Raw genomic sequence first — 12,515 nt, forward strand, 5'->3', positions numbered from 1 at the left:
ATGGGTAATGCCAACTCCAGCCCAGAATGAAATCCCCCCTTCCTCCCTCCTCCCCTCTCCCCGATCTGCCTTTGTCTCTGCCATTCCCTTCTTCTTCTCTTTCTCTCTCTAGCTTTCTCTCCGTTATACTCGTGAATGTCTCTCTCTCCCTGACAAAGCACTGTACTCCAGTTAGAGGAGGATTTCCACAAAAAATAACAATGGCTCCACCTCTGTTCTCTTATTTTTTTGCTCTGCTTTATTACTGTCTTGCGCTTTCGTCCCTGTGGTCGGCAGCGATATCATATTTATCCAGAAACCTTGGCTCAACATCACATAGTCACACACCCATGCACACCAGCACAATAACACACACAAACACACACACAGGCATACACAGTCCCCTCCCCATTGTGTCTGGCTGGCATGCTGATGAATGAACCCTTGTGATTATTCTTATCTCAGTTACCTAAACACACACAGGGTTCTTTGAGGATGCCCTGCAGGCTGACATACATTGTACCATGCGGGAGCAAGCTAACTATTGGCACCAATTTGGGGTTCAGTATATTGCCTATGGAACACTTTGACATTTGGCAGGAGGCGGGGATAGAACCGCCAACCTTGCGATCAGTGGACGACCACTCACTCTACCTGCTAAACTCCTGAAATATAATCTTGAGCTGAAAGGACAATCATTTAATCCTTCTGCTTGCCTCTGAACCCTTGTTCAGCCTTAGCTTCATTGTGTACTAAGACTTGGTTGCCTGGTATAGGGTTGTTAGAGAGGCAGCATGCAGAGATAACAGTCCCTACAGTAAATTACTGTTATTGATTGTACTCTAATAAAAAAATAAAATTGTTGTCACTCTGAAGACGAATTGTCAGCCGCATGAAGGCACATTTTATTGTCTGGAAAGTCTCTCCATCTATTTCAATTATCAAGCTCATACTTTGTGCGTGTCATTTATTATTGAACACAGTGCATATTCCCTGACACTTGGTATTCTGCTGAACAAAACGGTGGCAATTAAATAAAGAAAATGGACCGCAATGGGAAATGTAACATACACATTCATCCCTAAGCATCGCCGCAGCTGTGGTCTGACGAGACCAGCCAATCAAATCTGTTCAGGAACTACCACAGTGTGCCGCCTTTTGTCCCCGGCAGCATGTTCATCTCCTCAGCAGTGAAACACATAATGATGAGTAGGGCGGTGATAAAAAGAAAATTTATGTATCTCTCCGTATGCTGCTAGTGCAGTTTGGGGGATATTCACACCGCAAAGAATGATTTTTGCTTCAGAATGGCAGATCCATAATTTGAAGTGGCATGTATCCTGACAAAGGGATTAAATGCTTTTCTATCTGGGGACTCTTCCCTAAAAAATATTATTATACCGTTAAGTGTTTGTGCTGCCCAAGGAATAAATTATATTTTCCAAATGTTTTTTTATATTGTGTTTTTGTGGTTGTTTGTAATTATGCTATACAGTATACCTTTCTTTAAGTATTTGAGGTCTTGTTTGAGGCTGCAGAAAAAGACCAGGCTGTGTGTATCATGTTAGCTGTTCTACCACTGAACACTGCTGTACTATGAAAGTGTACTACATATACACACGTTTTGCGGTGGTTTTGGTGCAGTTTGAGTGAGACCTCAGAAATGTGCAGGATTGGACCTCAGCTGCAACTTCGGCAGCTTGTCTTGGCAGCGGCTAATCAATGTATTGGGAAACAATTGACTTTCCTGTTTTGGTTTAGAGGGGTAAGGAAGGAAGCCTTTTTTTGCTAGAACCAGATAAAGTTCAAGTTGGCTGTAGAGCTGGTCCCACCACAGTGATCTCTCCCCAGTGTCCGCTTGACTGAGATTGTCTCTCCGTTTTCTCACTTTATCATCACAGATAGATAAGTAGTTATCTTTGGCTTTTGGAGCAAATTCCCACTGCAGGCAAACATAGCAGGCAAACAAAATAGTGTGCTTCCTCTGTTGCTGAGGGGTTTAACAGTTTTAAATTGTGTTCAGGGTCATTCTCAGGATGTTTGGACATATCGATGCTTGAGGTCAAGTTATGAGACTGCTGGAGGTTATAAAACTGTCCGAATATAAATGTATTGATTCAGGAGTTGTGATATCGTCAACAAAAAAAAACCAAGAGACCACCTTACATACCTGCTACTGTATACATAAACTTTAAACGTTCAGTACAAGGTTTCTTAGGAACTGTCACTACTTCTATCGCTGCATTGCTGTAGAGGTCTCCTCTCAGCTGGAAATGGACCCCAGAAAACTCGGACTTGTCTCGGACTTGGCCATTGGTCTCGATCGAGTCCAGCAATTTGTTCTTTTTTTTTGTACAGTAACTTCCTCCTTTAAAAATAAAAACATTGAAGTGCGCTTGATCAGAAAACGGGTAATGTTTTTGGTTTAACCCTCCTGGAGCTCAAACTTGTCGTATATATGACCTATGTATACAACTCTTCGGATGCTGGCATCCAATTTGAGATAAGGAAAATGGAGAGCGCAAGAATGTAGGTGAAGAGGAAAAAACATGAAGTTCTTTTCTTCTCAAGTCTCACGAATGCAGTTTTTCCTGGTGGGAAATTGGCATCATGGTAATTTTTTTTTTACCATTTGGAATCATCTGTAATATTATAGTGTAACTTTAAGTAGGCTATGATATTAGGCAGTGAGAGGATGGGGCTGAAAGAGTACAAGGACATAAAGATATCAGGGAAGAAAAGAGTGGGAGGGTAAAGCAGGGAAGTGCAGAATGAGAGGATGAAAGAAATGCTCTGGAATTGTATCTATTGAGCTGATTCCAGCGTATTGAAAGCTAACATGGGGTCATCCCAGCAGCATTAGTTCAACAGGGATGAAACGGCTTTGAAACGCTCTCCTTCATTACATTTCCTTGCCCTTTTATTGGGTTTCATTCTGGGGTCTCTTTCAGCAAAACGGCTTTTAGAATCTATTATGTCATTTCAATATGTTTTCCCCTTTTCTTTTCTTCACTCCGTCTCACTCTCTGTCTCTAACGATGTCCTCTGAACTTAGTGGCTGATATCTCTCTCTCTCCTTCCCTCTCTTTCTCTTGTTCTGTTTATATCTCTCTTTTCATACATTGCCCTTAAAATACTCTCTGTGCTGCGTTGACATTTTCGCAGCCGGGACCTCATGACTCATTATTAATGTTGCACACAGACATATGTGCACATGCAGGACATAAGTTATGCAATAAAGAGTCTGTGTCAGCAGCGGTGTGGGATAAATGTAATAGTGCCATTTCTCTTCATTTTTATGAACATGGGATAGAGCCAGGCTACATGTTTCCATTATTTATGCTAAGCTAAGCTAACCAACTGCTGGCTGCAGCGTCATATTCGACTGACTGACAGATATTAGAGTAGTTGTATAAACATTCTCGTCTGAAAATCTGCAAGAAAAGCAAACGAGTATGCTGTATACGTATCCCATATTATAAAATTATTTATTCAAGGACGGAGTAAAGACGTTTAAGAAAGTTGCAAGTACACGATATGATGGAACAAGTACCGGACTTATCTGGCAACAAACTTGTTAATAATGGTTACATTTCCACTAAGATGAATCAAGCATTCCCTAGACACTTGAGACATTTTCAGATCTAATTTTGATTGTTTGTTTTTTGGGCCACCAGAGTTTTCAAACTGAACAAAACTACAGTAATGGATGGGAAATAATGTGATGGATGCAATCGAGTGGGAATGCACCCCAAGACATGATGGGTGAATGAAATCATTTTTGTTGGGGGGTAGATTTCCTGTGGCTGAGCTCTGCCACAGCTGAATGACTGCAGATGAAACACTGCTTTGTGTTGCCTGGGATCTTACAGAGATCCAGCATAACTGTAAGCCAGCGTGAGTGTCGTTTAGGAGGGGGGGGGGGGGGGTGAAACTCATTGACATTCTTAAGCAAGACTTGGCACTGTAGCGTGATACTTTCATGTGTGAGGGGAGTGTGTGGGTGTATTTGTGTTGTGGATATGTATTTGTGTATGTTTGTGTGTGTGTGTGTGTGGGGGGGGGGGGGGGGGGGGGTATGGGCTAGTTACCATATAGTAACACATTGTGTGTGTGAATTTTCACATGTTGGGTTGGGTCATTAGGAGGGGGAAGGTGGGGTTGACAGTTTGACAGATAAAAAAATATATTTAGGAATGGTAATACTGTGAATGGAAACACACACACACACACACACACACACACACACACACACACACACACACTTTACCGATCAGTGCGTCTGTTGCTGACCCTATAATAGGATTTGAGACCGTCGACTTTTTCTCATGGTGTGTGTGGTGCAGAAATTGTAAATGGTGAGGTATATTTTTTTAAATATATATATATTTATAATTGATTTGTAATGTATAAAATAAATAACAGAAAATTGTAGCATTGTGTGTGTGTTTGCTTGTGGGTGAGAGAGAGTACTAGCAGATGCTCTTGGGTCTTGTAGACATGCTCCAATGCTGCTGCCATCTGGTTGGCTGAGTGGAGCGGAAGGCGGGATGGTGGTCGCTGTGAAATCATTGGCTCGTGGGAAGGCTCAAGGCTTTAAGTCCACTAAAGACAGAGAAAGAGGGAGGAGGGCAGTTTAGAGAGAGGAGGGGTCATATAACATGAGAGGGTTAAGGCCTCGTCCACTCAAAAGGGCAGATGGGCAGTCATGCATTGACGGGAGGAGGGTGGGAGGATAGAAAACTAAAGAGGAAATCCAAGAGGCTGTGGCAACATGAATCAGAGTGGGTTTCAAACGGTTTGAACACGTTATAATGTGCACTGAATTCATTTTGGCAGGGAGTCATAAAAGTGTCCTATTGTCCTTTAATAGATTGTTCTAATGATTTACCCTCTGTAGTAAGACTGAATAGCTGAACAGCAGATCAAGCCTCAGTGGTCAGAACAAGCAAGGTCTTGGTCACTACTGGGGGCCACTGCAGCTGTAGCTATTCCTACTGGTGTGCATCATTCATTTTATTAAACCTGGTGTTTTTTATTTGTCATGAACTCCAACCATTTAAAAAAATAAAAATTTTTAAAAATCTGTGCAGAATAGGTCAAGAGATTGTGACTTTTAGTCTCTAGTATGGGTGCTCCAATAATTGCGCAAATCTTAAAAATAGCTTTCTTGCCTAGTATGACTAGGTTCTATGATGCTGCGTGTTACAAAATCCCAGAAGTGACTTGGCCAGACCTATCACATTTCTCCTTCGCCAACATATCTGCACAAGCACTTTATGCAAAGGAGGGCTATGCTGAGAGAGAGAGAGAGAGAGAGAGAGAGAGAGAGAGAGAGAGAGAGAGGTGAGTAGTGCTCTTTAGAAGAGGTTATCTTTGGCCACGCTGGCCTGCCTGTCACCATCCATCACATCAAAACACACAGAGACCGAGCCTGTGGAGCTGAGCCACAGCGGGCTGGAACACACTGTCATCCTTTTTAACCCTGCATCTTATCCCACTGTTCCTAATGTCTTCTTTCATAAGATAGTCACACAGTCTATTGATCTTTATCAATGTGTTCTTTCTTCACTTCTTTCAGTGCTTTCTTTCCCTCCGTGCTTTTACATTCCAGTCATTGTTTACCTGGGACTTGTTAGTAATGCTGTTCTCTCTCTCTTTCTTTATCTCTTTCTCCTTTGAACTAATTTTATTTTCTAAACTTTTATTTTTTTAAACTCTCTGGATTAGTCTCTGCTCTGATCGGTCCTTCTCCATCTTCTTTTTCAACTCTATCCTTGTGTTAAGTAGATTCCAACTACACTGATGGAGGGACTTACTGTATGCCTTTTTCTTACCAACCAGGGTGTTAAGACTTTGGGTGCTTGTGTGCCTTGTTGTTTTATAGGTCATCCTTGCTTGTGTTGTGATATTATTTGACATAGCAATCCAGTGTTTCGGAACATAAAGGTAAAAGCAGCACTCGGCCATTTGTTGTCAGTGCGGCTAAAGTAAAACCCTCGGGTGTCTGTGTTACAAATTGAGCTTTCAAAAGGGGAATTAATGTGTAGAAGATGTTGAACCGAGTTAGTTTTAAAGGTCACTTTTTTTTTATTGTGTTGATATCTGTTCCTGTGTTGGATTGTTTTATGGTGCACTAATATAATCCTCGTTGGTACATCGAAATAGTCACCAAATAATTAGATGTTTGTAAGGTTAATGTGCAACCTTGTAATATAAAGAACAAAACAGACTCCTTGTTTAGATTGCTCAAGCTATGCAGCACCGATGATGCCTTTTTCTGTGCACATTATCCCCTGCAGTATACAGGTATATCGTATTCTGTTTCAGCCATCTCAAACCAGCCGTTCCTTTCCAAGCTGGTCCTCTGGACAGGAATGTCAAGTTTATGCATTCCAGTTATTCCATCTCAAGCCTTGACGTCTCTTTCGAAGAGCAGCAACAGAGGCAAGCTTGCTCCACATGCATGTGCTAATAAACAGTGACAGTTGGGGGTCCAGTTTGCTCACCACGCAGCGATGTCATGAAAAGAAATCACACAAAAAACAGACTGAAAAGAACAGATCTAGGATGACCTCACTCAGACAGGGGGCAGTTCAATAAAAAATGAAGGCAGATATCATTGACAGTGTAAATGTCACCGTCTGTGTGTATGTGTGTTGTCAAGTAGAGGGGAATCTTTCTCCTCATTGACATTCTTCACTTTTTCCTCTGTATTCACACAACGTTTCATGGTCACGAGCAGGGGCGTAGCACCAAATTCTGGGCCCCTATACAAAAAGTCCTGATGGGCCCCCTGAAAAGCGGTCTTACAATACACATGTCTCTCTGAGCCAGACAACTCCACAATATTTCATCTGATGAATGACCAAATCATTACTTTTACCGGTGTTTCCCCCATAATATGTCTTAGTCAAGGTGGTCACAGGCCAGGGTCACAGGAGGCGCGGCGCAAATTTTGGGGGTATTTTGCTCAAAGATGCCAATGCGCACTATAGAAATAAACAACTGTTTATTTGAATACAGATGTGCAATTTTGTTTGCTATGTGCAAGTATAATTTTACAGACAGTACAAAACACAATTAAAGAAAACTTCTACTGTTTTTGTGCAATACTATGCAGACACACTAAATACAAATAATAGACCATACACTTGTGTAGGCACATCAAGTGCAAATTAAACTTTTTAAAGTTCCTTTATGGATGGGGGGCTGTGATTATTGTGGACAATAGGCCTACTGTGATGCGATAGCCTATAATTAATTAATGGTTATTATTAGCCTACTTGCTTGATTTCTTTTTAAATACAGGTTGTTTTGGAACATGTCTTTCCCAATTTAAAACATAAAAAGAAAGCAGCATTGAAAATTCAGAAAATCAATCTTGTTGGCCTACACTAGCATGCTGTTCTACAAATAACTCAATAGTTGAAATAATAAATACAATGTGTTTTCCCCTTAAAATGTCGAAATGCATTTCAAAGGCAGTAACAGTGTGGCACTTCTTTAAACTTACTGAAACTTGCAGGGGCCATCACTCTCATGTATTCATCAGACTTTTCTTTGCGCTGTCTGAGCTGATAGATAGGTTGTGTTGCCACAGTGATGTGGAGTCTTAAACTGTCCTAGCTTTGCCAGCACTTATTTCTGTACAGCTAAATATCCCCATAGAAACATCGCTGCGTTTATTTTCGCCACCAGTTCAATTCAATGTTGGCTTGCTCCTGCTTACTCTCCCGCATACATGGCTTAGTCATGCGCAGGCCCCTGATCTCCTTGCAAGGGTCAGGGGCCTATCACGAGCCAGTCAATTATTTCTTTTTTTGGAATGGCATTGTTCAGGGCCTTCAAAGATCGGGGCCACACATTTAGCTTGTTTAAAAAAAAAAAAAAAAAAAAAAAAATGTTATTGGCCCCCCTCTGCCTTGGGCCCCCCCACGACTGTATACCTTGTCTACCCAGTCCGTCGGCCCTGGTCACGAGTCTTTTGATCTTGATGAGTCAACAGGCGAGCACTTGGTGTTCTTTGTAATTTCCCTGGACTGGTTGTTCAGACTGTATTTTATTTACAGCTGCTCACTCATTATTCTCTGTGTTCTCTCTCAGGTCCTGGCGACTCACAGAGCCTACCTCTTGACGGCACGCATTCCCGCCAAGGTAAGCAAATCACTGGAATTCAAGATTATTTTCCAGGAACTACAATAAAAAAACACTTTAATTGGGTTTTGGATAGAAAATGTTGTGAGATAATTTGCTTTGAGGTCAGCTGTCTGATTCCATCACAATTGACATGTTCAGGCAATACTTCCGAACAGTTTGGGGAACACAATCTTTGAAAGACACCACATTAGATTTTTCTCAACATTTTTTGAATGTCACACTGAAAACATGAAAAACATGTAAGATCCTATTGTTTAGCTGCTACAAGGTGTCACTGAGTACAAGCACCATACATTTTTGGACCCTCTCCTAGACATTTCCCCCAAAGTAGCACCTCTGCTCTCCTGTTTGTGGGAATGTCTGTATTAAGATATAAAGAGCCAATTAAGGTTGTGTGTGTGTGTGTGTGTGTGTGTGTGTGTGTGTGTGTGTGTGTGTGTGTGTGTGTGTGTGTGTGTGTGTGTGTGTGTGTGTGTGTGTGTGTGTGTGTGTGTGTGTGTGTGTGTGTGTGTGTGTGTGTGTGTGTGTGTGTGTGTGTGTGTGTGTGTGTGTGTGTGTGTGTGTGTGTGTGTGTGTGTGTGTGTGTGTGTGTGTGTGTGTGTGTGTGTGTGTGTGTGTGTGTGTGTGTGTGTGTGTGTGTGTGTGTGTGTGTGTGTGTGTGCGTGCGATGTTACAACTATACAGCTGGTTGACATACCTGTTTTTTCCCTTCTTAACATGGAACAGCGATGCCATAATGCGGTGCAGTCAGATGGTAACAGTTAGCACCATCACCAGCAATAAAACATCTGTCATCATCTTTACCAGTATCATTGTCACCACGACCTCATAAAAGCAGCAGTGCAGTTAATACAATGCAGATGTTCACTAAAACGTCCAGCAGCACCAGTTCTACAAGAATAACTGTCTCTTCTTGTATGAAGAAGATGATCTCACGAGTATAAATAAAGATTGAATGAAGATATACTGCACAGAGAATTAACCTCAAGTCCAATATAAATCCCAGTGTGGTTGGTGCACAACTCACTCTGCATTAACATTTTCAAAGTAAATCTTTGTACTTTCAAACTGCAGTTAATAAAACAGTCTCACCCCATTTACCATTTCGTAGCTTGATTAGAGCTTCTGTTTATATTGCATACAGATATTTCCGAGTTGCCATGGGGGGGGGGGGAATCTGAGGATTTAGAGGTTTAGTTTCAGAACTAAGTTCATTCTTGTCCTTGAAAACAGCTGTTGACAAAACAATCTCACCTCAAGGCCCATTTAGTAGTTGTGCTGGAGCTTTCAATCATATCGCATTATCATCATCTGCAGATGCAACTTTATAGCAGCAACTTTTTGTGTCGAATCTGGTCTGCGGTTCCACACTGGGCTACCACCTTGCACTAATACCATGCAGGTTTATTTGACTTAAATCTGTGGTAACTATTCAGTTCCACCATCTGCCTAGTAGGAAAGAGTAGCACTTCACAGTATTCACTCCAAGTCGGGAGATAACATGAGTATTTCCTGGATGTGGTACATGATATGAGGTAAACAGTTTCCTTTAAAGTAGCTGTATGCTTTTCAGTCAATACGATGCCTCCAGGGACAGTTTAGGGGATTGATCATTGACTTGAAAACTGATTTATTGGCTTACTGGGGGTAGAAGAGCCCTTAAAAAATATTTAAGAGCTGACCCCTGTCTCAAATGATGTCATATGTTTTCCAGTGTTTTCGAGCCGCAGGTTCCGGATCTGTTTATTTAGCTGGCTCTGGGTCTGTTTTCCATCTGTGTGCTCTCATCCGACCTGGGGGGATTAGGCACCTGCTTTATGAAGAACTAAACCTCCCTCGAAAGCCCTCCTCCCCTCTACTGTGTCCTGTGTGTCTCTACTCTGTCCTTTTCTAATCCTTGTTTTCTTAACTCTCTTTGCTCCTCTCTGTTTTCATCCCTGTTTTTTGAAAGTTGCTCATGTCAGAGTCATTTTCTGAGGGTTCATTTTGGGAATTTGATTTTGTGGGAGCAAGGCATCTATTATTTTAGACATGAGTTGATGAGTCATGAAGTGGATCTGTCTGTCCGTCTGTTTCTGTCTGTTGCAGAATACCTCTATCCCCTTCTCCTAGATAACAGCCACAGATCACCTTTGCTCTCCTCTCCCTCTTTCCTTTTAAGCCATTCGTTCACAGCTTTCTCATCCTCTTTCCCTTTTTCAGCAATCCAGATTACCTCCTTCTCTCTTCATCCCTGTCTCTACCACCACTTTCCCCTCTATCTATCCGTCTTGGGGCTGCCCCACTCTTCACTGTACCAAAGGTCAGCAGCGACAACCTGCATTGTCTTGAAACCTTAAACATCTTTGTGGTATGGTCTTCCAAGGAGCTAGCTGCGACTTAAAAATCTCTCACACATTATCAGTTTGCCTGTTCAGTCACTTCAGTGTCAGAAAATAGTGGAGAATGCCCACCACAAATCCCCAGAGCCAACATTTTTTATTTCAAATGGCTTGTTCCATGCATGATCCAAATATCCTAAAACCTATAGATTTTAATTTACAATGATAACATCACATATGAGAGGCTGGAACTAGCATATCATTTAAATGTTTTTGTTTTAGGTGATGAGTTGGTTATTACAATCATTGTTGCTTCCTTTATCCATTAATGGAATAGTATTAAGTCAATAGATCTCTCAATCTTTAAAAAATAATAATAATATGCCTTCTGCTTACTTTATTGAAACTCTCTATATATCTTGAGGATCTCTTTGTTGAGCAGTAGTGCATGCTGGTGGTTTCTTGCTGAATACATACTGTGACGCTCACCAACATGTCTAAAAAGAGCTGACACTTACAGTATTTCTCCTTGCATTGATTTTTTTGAACGTTAAATCAATATTACAGTGTAGACATGTCAACTGCAAATCAAGATTTGCCTTTGCTCACTGATCCAGCATATGAGCTATTGACTCTTTCCATCCTCTGTATCCGTTTTTCTAGTTTACTGCTCAAATCTGTTTACATTCATAAAAACGGTGCTGGTGGGAGTTTAATAATGCTTCTGGTCATCTGAATGTATTGTTTGATCGATCAGATGGTACATGCATTGCAGTGTAGAATCCCACAGATGCATCTGCAACACACAATAGAACAATCAGTAGCTTAGTAGGTGGGGATTTTGTCAGTAATGCTTTTCAGAGGGGGAGCTCAAGGCCTTAGTATTAAAGTAACAGTATTTTGCAGTAGTAGTAAACCCTCAATTTAATATGTTCGGTTGTAGCTGAAAGTGTTTTTTTTTTGTGTGTGTCTCTCAGGTTGATGGTTTGGCTCTTCTTGAGAAGCTGCAGGGCCTTACAGTATTTCAGCTTATCTCTCTCACACACACAAACACACACACACACACACACACACACTCACACTCACAAACACACTTTGATTCATTGCTTTTCCCTTCTACTCTTTTTTTTCTGTAGTGCATTGGTTCTATCCACATACAGTGTAAACTCATTCTTTATTCCCTCTTTAGTCCCTGCTTTAGGTCAGACTGTATAAGAGTTTATGTTAGAGAAGATTACACTGTGCATACCTTTCATAACTAGGAAACCCAGACATGACGTGATGTGATCAAGTGTCTGTCTTACGATCTTAACTGTCTCACTAACAGACGCACATCATCCCAAACCCTAAATTTACTATTGTATCTTGCTGTAACCCCATTACAGTGTTCACAATTAAAACCAATCCCTGCAGGCTAAGTCAAAGAAAAAGAGGAGAAGAGTGGTTAAAGTGACAGACGGACAGTGAACGAATGAATGAACGATGCAATTACTCAGGCATTTGGCTCCTCCCCACACCTCCCAGCATGACGTCTTGCCATTGGCTAGGGCTCATATTCCTCACACATTATTGGTCAGCCCTCAATTCACTGGCTGGCTGCATGAAATTAACTGATTTACCTCATTCAGGCTATGTTTGGACAGTCTATACTGCACATGGGAATATACCTCAAATAGTTGCAATACACGTAGGCCCTAAAGCCAACTGTAGAATGATGAAGCCTAACACATGAACTTGTTCTCTACCAGTCTGTCTGTCAGACCTAGGGGTTTGCACATTGAGTTTCCCATCATACCTGGGGGAGTGTGTGATTAGACCATGACCATGTACCAATTAGTAAGACAAAGGTACTACTAAACTGTATTATAATTATCAGCCCAATAGGCCTATTCTCTACTAAAGGACAAATTGTTATGCAATTATATTGTTCCACATTGAACAAAAAAGAAACAACTCTATAGCACCAATTGGAATGCAATGAAATGTACTGTATAATTAACTCTTACATATTTCAAAACATGGGAACATTTAGCCAGTTTTCATTCTTGAGGGTAC

The 12,515-nt window shown here is 41.3% G+C and overlaps 1 protein-coding gene across 1 annotated transcript in view; it reads left to right on the forward strand.

Moving 5' to 3' along the window:
• The window catches only part of LOC307259390 (F-actin-uncapping protein LRRC16A-like), a gene marked incomplete at its 5' end in the record, with an annotated part of 62,406 nt that overhangs the window by 12,513 nt on the left and 37,378 nt on the right, over positions 1–12,515 (forward strand). Inside the window, one exon of the mRNA XM_080039204.1 lies at positions 8,086–8,136. Within this exon, the coding sequence (XP_079895330.1) occupies positions 8,086–8,136 (51 nt within the window). The remainder of the gene's footprint in view (positions 1–8,085; positions 8,137–12,515) is intronic.

This window comes from Ammodytes marinus (genome assembly GCF_949987685.1).
Source record: "Ammodytes marinus genome assembly, chromosome: 13".
Classification (NCBI taxonomy): Eukaryota; Metazoa; Chordata; class Actinopteri; order Uranoscopiformes; family Ammodytidae; genus Ammodytes; species Ammodytes marinus.